This window comes from Diabrotica undecimpunctata, chromosome 5 (genome assembly GCF_040954645.1).
Source record: "Diabrotica undecimpunctata isolate CICGRU chromosome 5, icDiaUnde3, whole genome shotgun sequence".
NCBI lineage: Eukaryota > Metazoa > Arthropoda > Insecta > Coleoptera > Chrysomelidae > Diabrotica > Diabrotica undecimpunctata.
The window spans coordinates 129,656,145-129,676,416 of NC_092807.1; the positions used below are offsets into that span (position 1 = coordinate 129,656,145).

Here is a 20,272-nt window from a genome sequence, read left to right on the forward strand (position 1 = left end):
ATTAGTAGTGCAGAAGCTCCGACTCATTGGCCTCCTCGGTCATGCGATTTTAACCCTTTGGACTACGCAGTTTGGTCGTGTATTAAGGAAAAAGTCTATGCTACAGAGGTAAATTCACGCCAAGAATTGGAAGAAAGAATTCAACGTCAATTTAATGACATCATAGCTGATCCCCTACCGTTTAGAAGGTTAATGGAATCTTTAGAAAAAAGAATAGAATTGTGTATTCGCGAAAACGGAGAGCATTTTGAACACTTACTGTAATTGAATTTTATTTTATGTTCTTAGTCATTAATTTAATTTTCTTCTTGTGAGTTTTGTTTAATTACTAACTATTTTATACCAGCATCAATTATTACTTCATAATTTTCAAATCAAAATATTCCGAAAACGGTACACAGTATCGAGTTTTACCAAGAGTACCTAATTTGATTAATAATTATACTCTTAAAAAAGTTATATTGACCAATACTTAGTACGATCCGTGTAACTAGCGCCCTCTATGAGAATCAGATATAAAAACAAATTCATGGGATGTATCAGCTTCCAAAACATATTTGTATAAAATTTCATTACAAGGTTGCAGTATTTTCAGCAAAATCGTAAAAAATGCGCAAAAATTTTTTACTAAGCAAACCCCAATTATTTTTCAGTTTTTTACCTACTTTAGAGTCGGGGTTACCTTTTTTTGAAACACCCTGTAGATAGATATTAATAAATTTGTTTTTACTAATGGGTTCAAGATCGAAGAGCTTCGAGCCTCATAATGGATATTATTCATACAAAACATGACTAACTAACATTGGTGGAAAAGTAATATGACATAAACAACAAAACAATCAAAATGGAAGACATATTTAAAAATTGATAGTAAAACAGGACATATTTAAATGAGAATTATAGAAAAATATGCAATGAAATACAAAACCCAAAACCCGTTATTGTTAGAGCAGAGAGTTAAAGTGAGTAGGAAGCCAAACATATATTTTTTTTCAAATTTCAGCTTATATTTATGGTCCTCTTTTACCCTTAGCATAACCAAAAATGTCATTTTCATTTCATATACAATTTATATGTATACAAGCAAGCAAGTTGAATACAAACAATAGCATACAATATAGTTTTTTATGGTTATTTAACCACCATTAGGCGAAATAATAAAAACAAAAGTCCAGTTGATATTACATCGGTGAAGGTTATTATATGCTTGTGTAGTCAATTGTATTCAGACTTGAACCTTGTTTACAAAAAATATTATTAGAGTTTTTGATATATTATCATAATTTTATTATGAGCATTTCCTTCTATAGAGATGTCACATCATGTAATGTGATGATGGCAATTTGATAATGTAACCCTAATCAGTTAGGTAAAACATTTTTTTTATAAGCTACAGAATGTTTTATTTAAATCTTTAAAACTCAATTGCTATTATTATTTTTTTACTACATCACTTTTTATGATATTTTGCATTAAGTTTAAATAGACTTAATATAAATAGTTTAACACTTTGGCGGACAGCAACGTTGATCAACGTAAATTTTTAACGATATGTTAAGACAACATATCGTATTTCATGAAAGTTAATATTATGAAAAAACGATATACTGGAAAAATATACCAAGTTTAACACCCTTTACAAACCATCCTTGAAAACTCAACGTTTAGGTAGGATTTTTTCCGCTCAGAACTTTAGTAAATTCCAAAATTTATGCTTAACTTCTGGGTGGTACTTTCTCTCTGTAAACGTGGACTATAATTTCAGTGATTTTTTGGATCAGCCTGCTTGTATTTTCAATAAGGCATTTCCTTTAATTACAATTAAGTCAAAATATGACAAACCCTAGACTACCAACGTCTTTGTTACCAAATATATCTTCCAGTACAGAGAAACCTATTTAAAATTTATCAAAACAGATAAAAAAATGTGCTATTAAAATCGTCTGGAAAGCTCTAAAAATGCTGCAAAAGAAACTTGGTCCCTAAAAAATCGGTTGCCTGTAAAGTCGGTTTTACGGGCGAAGATTTTACGTGACAACGTCTTTTTCTCGGTAGAATATTTATTGATATGAATATTATTAAATTGCACAATAGTTGTTTGCAGTTGAAACGCGCTGTTTCTTCTCAATCGACTGAATTACGATTGATTGCAGAGTGATTTAAACTAATAATTTACTTAACACTATCAACATTTGTCAATAGTATGACATAACCTATAAACTCAGTTTCTCAACTTTTGTGTCAATCTAACAATTAATCAATCAATCATAGTTTACGATAATGAAATATTAGTGTACAATTATTTACCTTTATTGTTGTAGTTGGTGTAAATGACGAATCTAAGCACTCCACATTTTCACTACAGACACAGCTGACGATACTTTAACCACACGTGTGAACTTGTATTATGACGCTTTCTCGGTTTTCCAACGCCAAGAACGCTCGAGAAAGACAGACACAAGCACGCACCGATTTAACGCGCCTAATTCTCTAGTGCTGCGCGCGCAGCGGACCGATCATGTTTGAGTGGGAGAGAGACGCAAGGCATTCGCCGGTCCGGCGGGCCTCTCTCTCGTTCGGTGACTGATCGTAACAGACGTGAGCGGGCGTTACACTTTTTCATGAGTGACTCCGAGCCACAACCTAATTTAAGACGTTGTCACGTCAAAACGATCTTCGAAATGAAACTAACACAACTAACCCTACGTTATGTCGGTGAGAAGGTTAGAACAAATGTTGAAAAACCTATGCTGCTAGATACTAAGCATTTAGAAATCAAGGAAAAGGTTTAGAATTATTGAAAATCTTGGAAAAGAAAACATTGCACCTCTTTATCCGCAATCAGACGAAATGGTCAAAAGATACAGTAGAACTGTTTTTCAATACCTTTTATTGTTTATCGCTGATAATCAGAAATATTGAGATACTTTAATTTCTCTTTTCCTGTTGGCCTATGGAAGTTTCAAACATAAAGCGGCCGGATATTCTCCATCGATGATCACCACCGAAAGAGAAATTAAGTTTCCTCAAGATCTTTCTGAAGATTGCCTCATTGCAAAGAAGAACGTTCATCGAAAATTTGAAAGAAAAATTTGAAAAAGTCTACAAATTTTCCCGTATAAGTTTAAAGCTTCAAAGTGATACAGCCAAGATCAAGCCCAACATGCGTGCTACCGGGATAAGTTTTGAAAGAGGTGAAGTATTGTTATACAAACCTAAACTTAAAAACTTTGTACGAAACTTAAACGAATTTGGGAGAGTTCGTACACCGTCCTGCAGAAAATAAAGGATGGAGTCTACCGCATACAGTTTTCAGCTACAAGTAAACCCAAGGTAGTTTATATTAAGAGTAACATATCATTGAACTTATCCACCTTATTGGCTTTGGTCGATCCGTTCTAGATACCAATAAAAAATTCCGAAATGTGCGTAAATTCTGGAACGTCAGATGTCAGAAATGCATATAAATACAGGAAGTTGACAGTTCAAGGAAAAGTAGTAACTGAGTTTTTGCATAGTTGTCATTCAGTAGACAGAGAAACAGTCTGGCTTCTAACATAATTGTCTGTAACGTGAATGAATCAAAAATGATTAAGCAAGCAGCGCGTGATTCTGAAGATGCAACAGCTATTGGGAAAATATTAAATAATTTTAATATTGACAAAAATAGTTTAGTTTTGAAAAATATGTGAAAAGCAGGATTAGGGCACTCAAATATATTCTTTACTTAAAAGAAGATGCCAAATTTGTTTTTCATCTAAATATGCCTTATAGTCTTTAAAAATAAACAATTGATTGCTATTCCATGCATCAAAATATTTATTAAATATTTTACAGGAATTAAAAATAAACTACAGACTTTAATTGATACCGTTGATGCTACCAAAACCATTCGATATATAAATAATAAACCAACTATCGCTTTAAAACCATCCGTAAAAAGACTTAAAAAACCCTAATATACCTTTAATCGTATACAATATCATAAGAGAGACTATTTTGCTGGCAATATTTTCGCGAATTAAATTTTGACAGTTAAATCACGAGACGTAAGTCGAGTGATTTTGTCAAAATTCCATAAGCGAAAATTGCCAAAAGGCAACAAACTTAAATAAAACCAGGAGAAAATTTTGTCGGCAAATAATTTTCTCTAGAATTATATTCGATAAGACTATTTCACGCGACAATCAATGCACCATATCAACGAAACATAATCTTTATTTATTTGTTAACAATATTAAATATAAAATTATTATAAACTCTAGTAGTTTGCCCATTATTTTCTACCAAAGCATAATTTTGTGTATGATTAACCTGTAACATTTGGGAACTCCAAGGTCCAGCTTAATTTCTTGTTCTGAGATTTTCGACCAACTTCTGGTGGTGACTGGAATCCAGCTGAAGATATGGTTTTAAAGAGCTTGCATTTAAGTGACCCGGTAATTTAAGTAACGCCTATTTAGAAACACCTTACTTAAACAAGGCTGACACAGCTGAAGGTCGATGAGAATGGTTTATTATTTTTTGTTTTTTGTGTCTACTCCAATTTTTTCAGCTGACATTTTTGTCCACTTAGATACGGTGTTGATTATTTCAAGTGGACAGTTTTTGAAACAAGACCTTCTGGTTGGGGTGAATGGTAAGGAAGAGTGTGTCTGATCTGAAGAAGTCTATGGTCCACTTTTTTCCATTAATTTCAAAAATAATCTAATTGGGCGTAAATTTTCGTTATTATTTTCTTATCAGCCATTTGCTGCTTGTCAAACTTTTCGAACTGCCTCGAATTGTTTTGAAAAACTTGGTCCCTAAAAACGATCTTTAAAATAAAACTAACACAACTAACCCTACGTTATGTCGGCGAGAAGGTTAGAACAAATGTTGAAAAACCTATGCTGCTAGATACTAAGCATTTAGAAATCAAGGAAAAGGTTTTGAATTATTGAAAATCTTGGAAAAGAAAACATTGCACCTCTTTATCCGCAATCAGACGAAATGGTCAAAAGATACAGTAGAACTGTTTTTCAATACCTTTTATTGTTTATCGCTGATAATCAGAAATATTGAGATACTTTAATTTCTCTTTTCCTGTTGGCCTATGGAAGTTACAAACATAAAGCGACCGGATATTCTCCATCGATGATCACCACCGAAATGGAAATTAAGTTTCCTCAAGATCTTTCTGAAGATTGCCTCATTGCAAAGAAGAACTGTCACCGGAAATTTGAAAGAAAAATTTGAAGAAGTCTACAAATTTTCCCACATAAGTTTAAAGATTTAAAGTGATACAGCCAAGATCAAGCCCAACATACGTGCTACCGGGATAAATTTTGAAAGAGGTGAAGTATTGTTATACAAACCTAAACGTAAAAACTTTTTACGAAACTTAAACGAATTTGAGAGAGTTTGTACACCGTCCTGCAGAAAATAAACGATGGCGCCTACCGCATACAGTTTTCAGCTACAAGTAAACCCAAGGTAATTTATATTAAGAGTAACATATCATTGAATGGATCCACCTTATTGGCTTCGGTCGATCCCTGATAGATCAGTTATTCGAGGCGAATAACTATAAAGTAAGGAGCACTATTATGATAGTTCGATAAGATTTATTGCATATTATAAAAAGCTCCTTGACGAAAAGAAAAAATGACTAAAAATGTCGAATGTTCTAGATATCAATAAAAAATTCCGAAATGTGCGTAAATTCTGGAACGTCAGAAAATGCATATTAACACAGGAAGTTGACAGTTCAAGGAAAAGTAGTAACTGAGTTTTTGCATAGTTGTCATTCAGTAGACAGAGAAACAGTCTGGCTTCTAACATAATTGTCTGTAACGTGAATGAATAAAAAATGATTAAGCAAGCAGCGCGTGATTGTGAAGATGCAACAGCTATTGGGAAAATATTAAATAATTTTAATATTGACAAAAATAGTTTAAAAGTGGTTAGTTTTGAAAAATATGTGGGAAGCAGGATTAGGCCACTCAAATATATTCTTTACTTAAAAGAAGATGCCAAATTTGTTTTTCATCTAAATATGCCTTATAGTCTTTAAAAATAAACAATTAATTGCTATTCCATGCATCAGACTATTTATTAAATATTTTACAGGAATTAAAAATAAACTACAGACTTTAATTGATACCGTTGATGCTACCAAAACCATTAGATATATAAATAATAAACCAACTATCGCTTTAAAACCATCCGTAAAAAGACTTAAAAAACCCTAATATACCTTTAATCGTATACAATATCATAAGAGAGACAATTTTGCTGGCAATATTTTCGCGAATTAAATTTTGACAGTTAAATCACGAGACGTCAGTCGAGTGATTTTGTCAAAATTCCATAATCGAAAATTGCCAAAAGGCAACAAACTTAAATAAAACTAGGAGAAAATTTTGTCGGTAAATAATTTTCTCTAGAATGATATTCGATAAGACTATGTCACGCATCAATGCACCATATCAACGAAACATAATCTTTATTTATTTGTTAACAATATTTAATTTAAAATTATTATAAACTCTAGTAGTTTGCCCATTATTTTCAACCAAAGCATAATTTTGTGTATGATTAACCTGTAACATTTGGGAACTCCAAGGGCCAGCTTAATTTCTTGTTCTGAGATTTTCGATCAACTTCTGGTGGTGACTGGAATCCAGCTGAAGGTATGGCTTTAGAGAGCTTGCTCTTGAGTGACCCGGTAATTTAAGTAACTCCTGTTTAGAAATATCTTATACTTAACTTACTTAAACAAGGCTGACACAGCTGAAGATCGATGAGAATGGTTTGTTATTTTTTGTTTTTTGTGTTTATTCCAATTTTTTCAGCTGACATTTTTGTCCACTTAGGTACGGTGTTGATTTCAAGTGGACAGTTTTTAAACCAAGACCTTCTGGTTAAGGTAAACGGTAAAAAAGAGTGTGTCTGATAAACTATATGGTCCACTTTTTTCCATTAATTTCAAAAATAATCTAATTGGGCATAAATTTTCGTTTGATGAATTTCTTATCAGCCATTTGCTGCTTGCCAAGCTTTTCGAACTGCCTCGATTTATTTTGAAAAATGCTGTTGTATTTATTTCGGCCTGTAAATTATTCCATAACATCAAATTCCTTTAAAAAAATGTTGCAGTTTACGGCCTCATTGCCTCTCCAAGCAAGTTCAAATGAGCAAAGGTAAAAAAATTATTATTTTTTTTATCGGGGGTTTCCTCATCGTAGCTTTAGGAAGAGCGCCCACCAAACTGGCATGGCAAGTGGCAAGTAGCAAGTAGCACGCGTCTAGCATGTTACTTAAAATGTAACCAATGAAAACGAATGACTTAGCGCACACCAAAATGACAGTGACGTTATTCATTTTATTCATTTGTTTGCATTGGTTACATTTTAAATAACATGCTAGATGCGTGCTACTTGCTACTTGCCACTTGCCATGCCAGTTTGGTGGGCGCTCTCCCTTAGAGCTGAGTTTTCTTTTATCTGGATTATTTTGAAGCTGCCTCCCCTTGGCATCTCTGGTCAATCTTGCACATTTGGAAGTTATATCTGTAAAAGGGTCGATTTTTATGCCGGACTCCGTAAAATATTTTTCTTGTACCATTTTGCTGTAGTATTCCACATTGACTTTACAGACGACCCTTTATAGTCTTCGTCATTGCCTTTTTTCATGTTAAAGGCATAAATTTGAGAATTTTTGCTAGGTCCGTTATAGTAGTACACCTTTCAACCGTAAAATTTTTCACCCGTAGGAACTTCGAAAATTGGGCCCAAATAGAGCTTCTGGACCTCTGCGTGTTCAATGGTACTGAAGCTAGTTTCTTGTGGCATTTTAAAGTAATTACGATTTAAAAGGGAATAAGCTACAATTAAAGGTTAAAGTACGTTTATTGACGTTTCAATTTCTGAAGTGGAAATTAAAACGTCAATAAACGTAGGGGAGGTGGGCCTAAGACGGGATACTTTTCTTTTGAAATTTTCTGAAGCACAAATATAAAGTCAAATAAGACTCAATTATGGTGCTTGTCTCTTATTAGTCAATTATGTAAAACATTGTGATCAATCTTATGAATAATTCTGAAAAACGTAGTCAGAAAAAATTTATATTCAAACAGATGCACAGTTTCTCTTTTTACCTATAAGTGTTGGTGAAACGGGAAATAACATAGAGGTAAAACGGAATAAGAATTTTGCACAAATGATATATTCTTAAAGTTAATTTTTATAAAAAGAACCGAAACAGAAGATTATTAGACATTATTTGCACACATCACATACAAATGTGTCCTCGTCATCCTCGGCATTAGCGCAAGCGTCATGCGCCCATTTATGGCAACCACAGCACCTTTTCCAACCCTCGCCGGGCCTGTCTTCTAAGAAATTGTTGCTGCAATATAAACATGCGACGTTGACTTCTTCAGTTTCGGATTCACTACTGCTACTTTCCTTCTTCATATACTTCTTCCTTTTCCCTCTTGTAACTTCAATATTATCCAACTACATTGACTTGTTTTTATTCTTAATGTTTATTTCTGAAGACTGTTTATTTTGGCTATTGCTTTGAAGAGATTTAATTTTTGTATTAGCATTAATTTTTTTAACGCTCACTCTATTATTTTTCCCTTCTTGCTCTTTGAAAGACTTCTCTAATTCTTCTTCACCTTCCTTGTTTTTTTCTAGAGCTACCTTATCTGCCACCTTTGGGTAGGGGGCAATTTTTTGAGGAGAAATATAGTGGTCAATTTTGCTAGTGGATGGTCTAATATCGTCTTCAACTGGAAAATCATTTTCTTCGGATTCGATTGAACCCAGTGACTGCCCGTTTTGTCCGATTTGTTCCACTGGCGTAACTTCCCTAGGAATTTCAATAGAATCTGGGCGTTCTGGGGGCTCTTCTGATAATACTGCGCTATCGTCTCCATTAGGCTCAGTTAATGGTCTCTCTGTAGGCAGAGAAGCTGCAAACATGTCATCTGTGAAGACAGTACGGTCTACTGGATAAATTCTGGTCTTCTTAAACCCATTTATGGCGTTCAACGGTGTTAAAGCTTGTAGATAAGCATGGCTAAATAATGAACCAATTTAGGGTAGAGTTACACACTTGCCTGGATTTTTCCTCAGCCAAACTTTCACTTGTGTAGTATAAAAGGTACTTAGCGGTGCCATAAACGAAACATCGAGCGGCAGCATACGGTGACTGCAGTGTGGAGGTAAACATAAAATTGTCACACCATTCACCCTTGCTTTTTCTATAGCGGCAATATTTTGAGTGTGGGTTTTGTGTCCATCGAGTATAAGTAATGCTGAATTGTCTTTAGAGGCTTGAATGTGGATGAGGAAGTGATCAAACCATTTAGTGAATAGATCAATCTGCATCCAGCCAGATTTATGTGTTACTTTCAAAGTTCCTGGTGGAACGCCATGCATAAAGTGCTGCTGCATATTTACCCTGGAAAAAATGATCATCAGTGGGATGAATATTTCACTAGCGCTCATGCAGATCACTGCAGTCGATAACTCACCACGCTCTGCTGATGTGAGTGTATCCACTTGTTTTCTACCTCCCAAGGCCACTACCTTTGATGGACGCCCTTGCACTGTTGTGATCCCCGTTTCGTCCACATTGAAAATTCGATTTGGAGTAAACTTCATCTTATCTTGAAAAAAAATTGTTATTGCTTGTTTGTTGAAGCCTCGAGCCTTAGCTGCAGAAGTAGCTTCTGGCAATCGCAAGAGAGCTTATGTCGCTGCAAAAACGACCGTAACCAGTGCCATCCAGCTAGTTTGGTGGTCTTGTTAAAATGATGTTCGATAATATTAATTTCAGCCAATCGGAATGCAAGACTACGAATACTTCTTGTTGTTAATCCATATAACATCATTTCCATGTTTTTTGTATATTCTACTAACTTTTGTTCCAGTTCCACCGGGAATGTTAACTTCCTGCTGCCAAGTTTCTTTGCGGTTCCTTTTGCTACTTGATTTATATCCTTAAATCTTCGTTCTAGTGTTGACTTGGGAACATTAAACGTTTTCGCAGCACTCAGAAAACCATGAGTACAATCTCGTACAGACTCCAGGGCTCTAGCCATCGACTCTTCGGACCACGAATTGCGGTTAGATTTCCTTTTATAATTGGAAGGCATCTGGAAATAAATAAAATCATATATAAAAGAGATATGTAGGTAAAACTTTACATGGGAATCCCGTTTTACCTACACTCTACAGCCACACTTTTAAATTTAGCGCGTAAGGACTGTGTGACACTGACAGCAGAAGTTCATACATGAAATCTAACCTAACCTTATCGAGTTCGCGTAAACACAGCCGCGACTGAATACCATGCGTTTTGCACATGCTAGGAACTCGTTAGGTTATCATAAATATCAGCTCGACCCTTTACATAAATCATAAAAAAAATAATACTTACGTTTTACTTACAAAATTGCACCGACGACAACACACATCAACAATAACCAGTATGCGTCACACTTAGCCGTAGGAAAAAACTAAACTAGCGACGTTGCCGTGTTGTCCAAAATAGCATTTCCCGTTTTACCTACATATCCCGTCTTAGGCCCACCTCCCCTACTTTAACATTTAATTGTGGTTTATTCCCATTTAAATAGTAATTATTTCAATGGGACATTTTCCGAAACCATTTTTTTTTATTTCTTTACCCGACTGGCATCCAGATCTTGATTTTTTGTCTGAATTCATTATATCTGTCCACAATTGATTATGCCTCAATGACGTTTGTCGAACTGACAACAACAAAATTACCAAACACCTTTGAGACGGATTTGTCATAATTTTGTCGTTGAGAAATCACGGACAGGAAGGAGTTTTGTCAGAAGGAAACATGGCGTTGCCATGACGTTTTATAAGTTAAAAATAGTCTAGTGAAATAGTCTCCGAAATAATTTATCCCAACGCCCAAAGCATAGTAAAAAATAAAGATCAAGTCCAAGAACACATAACCTGCTATAACCCCGAAATAATTTTACTGCGCTAAACTAGGATGATATTAGAGATGTTGAACATATTAAAGTGAAACTTGAAACTCATTGCCATATTCGCTGTGACTCAACTATAAGCTGTATGTTATGTTATATATCAACAAACATTATAATTTTTCATATTTTAAAACATTTAAATTGCGTGATAAATAATGGTGCAAAGTTGTTTTTAAATCTATGGTTTACTTGGTGAGGTGTTTCTACCATTTACCATCCAGTTCGGATGCTCAATTTATTGAAGATTGAAAAGAAATATGTGATGCTTAATTGACTGCAAACTATCGTTGTGTGTTATAAGCTTACTACAAGTTTAAACCTAATTAGAGAACTGAAATACAGAGAGGATAGGTAATACGATATAATAGTAAAAACCAACCTGAAACTGACGGTTTAAGATGTTTTCGACTAACCCACCTTGTATCTGAAGGAATACAATACCTTATAATCCTATTACGAGGGTATTTTGAATGGTTACAGATGACCGACCAGTGTCGTAGAGCATATGATTGAAACATTTATTTGAACTAAATAAATATATTTTTTAAATTTTACTTATGTAAATTGTATTTTTTAATAAAACTTATTTATTTTATTCAAAAATAAAAAGTTTCTTGCCATTTGTAAAAGATACATTTATTTAATTAAGGGGAAAGACGCCAAATGTCGCCTGGCAAAAATTTCCAATGTGTTTTAAATGTATCCATTATTTTCGAATCCGGAGAAAACTAATAAATATTTTTGAAAAATTTAAAAGCAGAATGAAATATTACATTATTACTTTTACATTACATTTACATTTACATTACTAAAATAATGTTTATTTTAATATGTTATGTAACAGGGGTGAAAATAAAAGAGAAAATATAGTATAATTTTTAATTGAAAATATTGCATGCAAAAGAAAATTTTAATTTATTCTAATAAATATGTCATTCTGCCTTTAAAGTTTTCAAAAATGCTTTTTAGTTTTCTCAGGATTAGAAAAAAAAATTGGAAACATTTAAAACACATTGAACATTTTGACAGGCGACATTTTACGCGTTTCCTCTTTATTACCTTACGATTACAACTACTATTACCTACCTTATATAATTACGATTAGAAAACTATTCAAATTCAAAATAAATAGGATCAACTTCGGAATCAGAGTCGTCTTGAGGGTTAATAATTAGCGGTTGTGTCTCTACTGTCACATCAATTATGTTATCAAGATCCCACATTTTTTGTTCTTCTTCTATTACATGTCTTACTGCATCTTTTCAGTTTTGTTCTGTAATATGTTGTAAAGACTCGTATAACAATTCACGTACAGCTTGTATTTTATATGACGTATTTTTTCTAGCCACACAACTTTTAATTTTGCCCAAATATGCACCAATGTTTAATTGAATTTATTTCGCAGTGGTAGGGTGGAAGTCTAAGGACTGTGATGTTTCGCCTTTCCGCCATTTTGTCAATTACGTAGTTCTTGAACTTAGATTTGTGTTGCCGGGCAATTTTTAAAAGTTCTGCTTTTACCATTCCATATTCGTAAGGCGGATACTTATTCCGCAGCCAATCAAGAATATCCTGTTTCTTCCACGCAGTCGTAGGAAGTCTTTCTACTAGTCGTGAATGATAAGGTGCATTATCTAATACTATAATTGAATTTGGTGGTATGTGTTCAATCATCTGCTCAAAATACTCTTCGAAAACATCAGCTGTCATCTCCTCGTAATAGTCCTTTGTGCTTTTGGACTGAAATTCCAACAAACCATGCTTAACAAATCCTTTTTCACTGCCAATGTGAGAAATTATTAATCTGCTGCCTTTACCAGAAGGTGGGGAGATACCAGTAGACTAATCTTCCATAAAGGCTTGCCTGGAGCTTAATATATTTTTTACCGGAAATTTAATTCTTTTAAAACTTGCCACAATTTAGTTCGTCCGATATAAGAAAAATCCGGGTTGTCTATAACTTCTTGTCAAATTTTGTTTAGGTTAGGAATTTCTTTTTTGAAAAAAAAAAATCCATGAATTTTCCTTCGAATACCATTTTTGGCAAATTCATCAATTTCAATAGGCTTTTTCCCTCTCTTTAAGTGTTCGTTTGTCTTTGGGTTAGCTATACCGTGTTTTTTTCTTTCTGATAGGAACCTATATATAGTTGACTCTCCTACGCCAGTCATGTTGGCACAACTTTCGACTATGTTGCGAACAGTGTTTGTGGGATTCTGAGAAACCAGAGCATCGTGAACATTCAGAACAATAGTCTTCTCTCTTGGTGAATAGACAGACTTACTGACTGTACGCAACATTACCGGTGTAAAACTTTATGATGTTGATGATGAAGCCATCACAAATATTCCAACAAAACGAGCACGAGCGAAAGGTACGTATATATTCGTAGGTATATGGATCAAAAAATCACTCACGCACTGCATATAATTCGCAAAAGAAATATTCGAGACGCTAATTACTGCCGTAGACGCGGAAACACCAACGAGCCGTAAATTACATGCGATCAAAAACGTACTAAACAAAAAATTGTTTTCGTTCGTAATAACTTCACCCTTTTAAGTTAAGTTTAAAGCCGGCATCTTTATACCCATTATATTATTAAAAATATTGGGAATTCCATCCTACAATGAACTCCCAAAGTAAAGACCGAATAGATATTACCAATTATCTTGCAACGAATAGTACCTTCGGATATGAATTCCAGGTTTTCTAGTAAAGTGATTAAACGCGAAGATTAGTAGTGAAATATCCAAAGAGATAAGGTATTCTTATTTACAAAATTGTTAATGGTTAAATTCTTATTTTTATTAATATAATATAATAACCAACATTAGCCGTAAAAGTTTTAATTGGTTTTTTGCTAAATATATTAGTATTAAAATATTATTAATATTATATATAACAGTATTAAAGCATTATATTATTATATAATGAATAAACACCTCAGAAACGCCTATGATTTACGACCGTTTTATGAGTTTGAGGCACATTTCGTGCTCTCAACAATTTGTGAACGGATAATAGTTGGTGATTTTAATATAGACTTGTTGGCTAGTAATTTCTGTGGGAAAAAAAAATAAAAACATTGTTTTCGGCTGGGCTAAAACAATATATGTATTAGTAATCCTACCAGTATTACTGACACTAGCAAAACTTTGGTAGATTATGTGCTTTCTAATCAAGATAATATACGTGTGTTTAATATTGACAAAAAAACTGATCATTCCATTATTTCAGTAAATATTTCCAATAATAATAGTTATAATCTATCTGACGGTAATATCTCCAAGTTTAGAAATTTATATAATCACTAAAACGTGGCCGGATTAACGCATAGGGATTCTAAAACGTATGATGTTCAACTAAAATGTTTTTTTTTGTTATACCAAAAGTATTCTATGTAGATTTATTAAGATATTATGAGTAAATATATTAAATGCAAGATAATTTGCCGCTGATACTCTAATTTGTTCTAGTGATAAAAATTTTGATGTAGCTATTTAAAAAATAAATAGTATTTTAGATATGGTTTATAAATATTTAAAAATAAACAAACTGAAGTTGAATGTGAAAAATAAGTGCAATGGTTTTTGTTATGCAATGGTTTTTATTAACAAACATAAATATAGCCTACTTGATATTGAGAGCATAAATTTAAATATCAATAATAAAAAAATTGATGTGGTTAGAGGAAAGTAGCCTAATTTCGGATAGCGGTGTATCTAAAAAAGTTTCTTTATTTGCGAACAGAAACCTATACGTATGTCACGCTGAATGCCACAGAGAACATTATCTTAAATTGTTTTGGTAGTAGAGCTGCTCCCCGTTAGATGGCAGTGCCGAAACCACCAAACGTTATTGTGCAGTTTTTTTTCGGTCTTATTTCAAAGCCTATTTTTTCGTGTTTTTATTCCTGTTTGAAGTTTGATCTTTTGGCAGGGGTAAGCTAGAAACCTGTTTTATTTGATTTTGCTACTAATTTAAAGCAGATTTTAATCACATATAAATTAGAGAGCCCTAACCTTAAAAATAAAAAATTCCTAATTTCGGATAGTACAAGTCCCATAATTTCGGATATCCGAAATTAGGAACCTTAAATTGATGATCATGTTAGCATAAAAACTTTTGTTTCTTTTCAGAAGAAAATGCCAAAAACAAGTAAAAAACATAAACAATGGGATCCAGACCGAATGATACGTGCTATCCGTGCCGTCAGGGGAAAGGAAATGGGGTATCTTAAAGCCTCGAAGTTATTTGCTGTTTCGAAATCAACTCTGGAAGATTATGTTAAGCAAGAAAATAAAACTCCGGAGCAGTTGGTTGCTGTTAAAATTGGAAGAAGACCAGTACTTTCTGCAGAAATGGAAGCAGATTTAGTCTCGTATTGCCTAGAAATGGACCGGCGATTTTACGGAATTGGGACCGCTGATATCAAGAGACTTGCATATCAAATAGCTTTACGAAATGGTCTTCGTCATCCATTTGCCCATGCCGAATCTGCCGGTAAAAAATGGTTAAGGGGATTTATGAGGCGAAACGCAGTTTTGTCCCTTAGAAAACCACAAGGAATCTCGAAAGCCCGAATTAAGGGATTTACCCCAGAAAATGTCAGCAGATTCTATGATCTTTTAGAAACGTCAATGGAAAAAGTTAACTTCAACCCCGCAAGAGTTTATAACGTTGATGAAAGTGGCATAACAACGGTTCAGTCCAAGAATACTCGTGTTATAACATTAAAAGGAAAAAAACAGGTTGGATCTGTTACCGCGACTGAAAGAGGCGCATTAGTTACTGTTGTATTTTGTATGAATGCTGCTGGTGGGTTTGTCCCTCCATTATTCGTGTTTCCAAGAAAGAACATGAAAGTGGAATTATTAGATGGATCGCCGCCTGGCTCTATTGCAGCTTGCCATCCATCAGGTTGGATTCAGCAGCACATTTTTTCCCAATGGCTACAGCATTTCGTAGCTCACGTGAAACCATCCCGTGAAGACCCAGTGCTGCTTATTCTTGATGGTCACTACAGCCACACAAGAAATATAGATGTGATAGAAGCAGGACGTGCAAATTTCGTTACAATTTTGTGTATCCCGCCGCACAGTTCACACAAACTACAACCTCTAGATTTGTCTTTTATGTCAACATTTAAAACATATTATTCGCAACAAATTGAGATGTGGTTAAGGCAAAATCCTGGACGCACCATAAACTCGTATCAAATTTGTAAGCTTATGTGCCCGGCATATTTGAAAAGTGCTACTGCAGAAATTTCCGCGAATGGTTTTCGCAAATCTGGAATATATCCTTTTAATAAAAATAACTTTTCTGATCACGATTTTATAATGGAGAGACAAAGAGAAAGAACACCACCACCCATAAATCAAAATCATGGGGAAGTATTACCAACAAGAGGTCAGTCAAGACCAGAACCACAAAGCATTATCGAAAGAACACCTCCAAAACATAACTTAACAAATAAATCATCCAATGGAAATGCAACTGAAACTACGGCAACTATGATAAGAGCTGAGGATATTAGTCCACTGCCTTCTTGCAGTTATACCTCACAAACAAACAAACAAAAAAATCCTCGAAAAGGTTCTAGTTGGATAATAACTAGTACACCTTATAAAGATGAACTTGAACGAAGTGTAGCCGAACAAGAAAGAAAAAAGTCTTTGAAAGAAAAGAAACCAAAAATAAGCAACGAATTAAACCAAGTCAACAGAAAAAAAACTCCACGCCAAAAAAAGCAAAAGAAAAAAATTGAATCGAGTAGTAGTGACACTTCACATCCTGGTGATGACCTTATTTTGAATGATGATTCTGATATGGATGTAGACGATGAAGATGGAGACACAGAATGTATGTTTTGTGACAGTTTATATTCCGAAGATACACACGGTGAGAAGTGGATAAGGTGTATAAAGTGCTTCAAGTGGTGTCATGAGATGTGCGCCAATGCTGATAAGAAGAAAACCTATATTTGCGACTTTTGTCAAGATGTGTAACTATTCTTATGATGAACAAAATGGTGTCTTAATTTCGGATAGGGTATCCGAAATTAGGAGCCCTAAAATTTTTGACATACAAAAGCACTAATTTTATTGAACAATATTTTTTGTAAAAAAGATTTTCAATAAATTGTCTATGATAATAAAATTAGTTTCTATATTACTCTGCAAGTACTCTTGAGTAGATAAAAGTTTAAAATGTGTTATTAGGTGAAAAATATGACACTAATTGTAAATGGTATCCGAAATTAGGCTACTTTCCCTTACTACAGTTAAATATTTGGAATTTCAGCTTCATAATATTATGAGTTGTGATAATCACTTTGAGTACATTCATAACAAAATATTACAAAAACTATAATTCTTGAGCAGAATATCTTAAAATTTGTCAACTTAGACCAAAATCACGGTATATAAAACAAATATTTAACATTATTTTGACTATTGCTAACCATTTTTATTTTTATTGAATCTTAAAAAATTTAACAACTACAAAATTGGGTAATTAGAGTAATTCTTAAAATAACTCGCCGTACCCCAATGAAGAAGGTGTTAAATTCTCTAAATTGGTTCTTTGTTGAAAATAAAGTAAGTAAAATAAATAAAATAAAATATCTACTTAAATATTTTTAAGAATTTATTTCTTTCAACAAAAATATTAACTCATATAATACCAGTGGTTTAGGTGGTACCTACTATTCAATAACATTATTAAAAACCCGGTTTTATTGCTAAAAGTAAAGTAAGCCTATAATAGTCTATAGCGTCTTAAAATTTAACAGTAGGTTGTCGTTTTTATTTTATGAAGAATAAAGTGCAACGCGTTTCTGGCTTTGCGGCATTGTTCCTTTCAAGAATATGAGAGAGCTCGATTATCCCTTCTGTATAGAGTTATGTGACCTTGACAACTTTATGATTTCTCATTTATCAGTGCCATCCTAACAGTCAAATTTTCTGTTTTAGATCAGTCAGTTTAAGAAATTTTCGCTACCATGAAATTGTGTTCGTCTAGTTTTATTTTTAGAATTTAATTTAGTAGTTTTTAATTTAATTTAATTTAATTTAGTAAGTAATTTAATAATTACTTTTTATTTTTCATTTTATTTTTTAATATGGCAAGTTGTAGTACTAAAAAGAAGGCTTTGCCTATTAAAGATAAAGTGCGTGTTGTAAGAGCATTTGAAAGTGTTCGAAAAATTGGTGGTGTATGTCGGCAATTTGGACTTGTTAATTCGACTGTCGGTTCAATCCTAAAAAACAAGGACACAATTTTAAATGAGTAAATGTAAAAAAGATTAGGAAGTGCATTCGTGGTGATGTAGATTCAGCTCTACTCAAATGGTTCAAGCAGTGTCCCAGTTCTGATATTCCTGTGTCCGGGCCACTTTTAAAGGAAAAAGCTACAGAGTTCAAAAACTGTTTGGTGAAGATTTCACATGCTCTAATGGCTGGCTAGATCGGGTTAAAGCCCCGCACTTAATTTCCTTTGAAAAAATAGTTGTTGTAGAGGCAAAATGTGTGGACGAGAACGTGACAGGTGATTGATTACAAAACACATGGCCACAACTAAGGCAACCATACAAAGATGAAGATATCTTCAATGGCGATGAAACTGGTGTCTTTTACAAACTAACGCCAGACAAAACTTTAAATTTCAAAAATCAAAAATGTATCGGTGGAATGCTTTTAAAACAAAGAGTTGCTACTTTTGTTTCTGCAAACATGACAGGTACAGGAAAAAGATAGCTTTTGGTTATTGGGAAAAGTTTACATCCTAGATGTTTCAAAAACATAAAACCACTGCCTGTAAACTACACAACGGACAAAAAAGCGAGGATGATTTCTGCTTTTTTTAAGAAGAATTCAGAAAATGGGACAAGAACTCTCTTCAAAAAAAAAATGTTTCTCCCAATGTTTGGGATGTTGACGAAGATGACGAAATACTCTTGTCAGAGTGAATACAAAAATTTAATGTGAACCAGAAAGAATTTGGAACTGATTTTTACTCCTACATTTCAGACGACGATCAGGTAGAAACATTTCAAGCTTTAAGTGATAAAGAAATTGTGGAACAAGTGCCAAATGTGGAAATGGATGTTAATGAAAATAATGAAGACGAAGAAAAAGAAGAAGACGGCGTTGCTTGTCTTACAATCCAAGAAGCAATAAGAGCTGCTGAGACCATATCCAGGTTTTACTGGTTCAGGAAGGCATCCACAACTACAAAAGAAGCAGCTCAGATTATTAAGGACACTACAGAAAAACTTTATTTTACGGAAAGGGTTGTGCAGAAGAAAATAACGGATTTTTTTAGCTTAGAGAAATTTTTCATGATTCTTGATACTTCCATTCTTTATATCTTATATAAACAGAAAGGAATACAGGAGCAAAAAGAAAATACCAGTAAATCTGTTTTATAATTTTAAATTGGGTTGATAAAATCATAACATTCTTCATAACTTTAATACCCTTTATACATTTTGCATAAATTTTATAAATTTTGAATTAAAAACTTTTAATTATAAACTAAACGCTACTTTTGTTTTAGGTTCCAAGTGGTCAGGATTTATGGATATTTGGTTTTATGAGTTTGTTCCTCACAGTAAACAGTTGCATCCTAATTTGGTGCAAAAGAAGCTTTGAAAGCAAACTCTTATGGGCAGCAGTGCCTCATCTCTGTTGGCATGTCGCTAATGCTCAAATACTCATAGCACTTTTTCTAAAGAAGAACGAAGTAACCTTGAGAGACAGCTTAGGATGGGTTCTGCTCCTAGATTATTTAATATACGTCACGTTACCAATAAGACTACGCTACATTATCATCTTAAGTCTGGGGACCTGCGCATCATATATTGCGTCGTTGATTGGCCTGTCGAAGTCGGAGCTATACTTTTATCAGCAGGTATGTTAACCAAACCATTATTTTTTAATGACTATAATTATGTTTTTATATTTATTACCAGAAAAACTATATGTCTTTATAGTCTGGCAAACAATCAGTAAAATTAGTTATCCAAAATCACATGTCGTAAGTGGTGAAATGTAGCCGAAATCACGTGCCCATCATAATTTCTAGAAAATTTTGAATTTGATAGTTGGTGGTTTGTAGAAAACATTATATTTCCTTGCTGTTTACTTTACATTGTAACAATAGAATGTTATATTTCTGCTTATAATACAAACAAATAATATATCAAATTTAGTTTATTTGCTCAACTGAGCGAGTGAGCGAAAG

At 33.5% G+C, this 20,272-nt stretch overlaps 1 protein-coding gene across 1 annotated transcript in view; it reads left to right on the forward strand.

Moving 5' to 3' along the window:
- The window catches only part of Ac3 (Adenylate cyclase 3), a 399,292-nt gene that overhangs the window by 56,969 nt on the left and 322,051 nt on the right, over positions 1 to 20,272 (forward strand). The window contains exon 2 of the mRNA XM_072532716.1: positions 19,586 to 19,939. Coding sequence (XP_072388817.1) covers positions 19,586 to 19,939 — 354 coding nt within the window. The remainder of the gene's footprint in view (positions 1 to 19,585; positions 19,940 to 20,272) is intronic.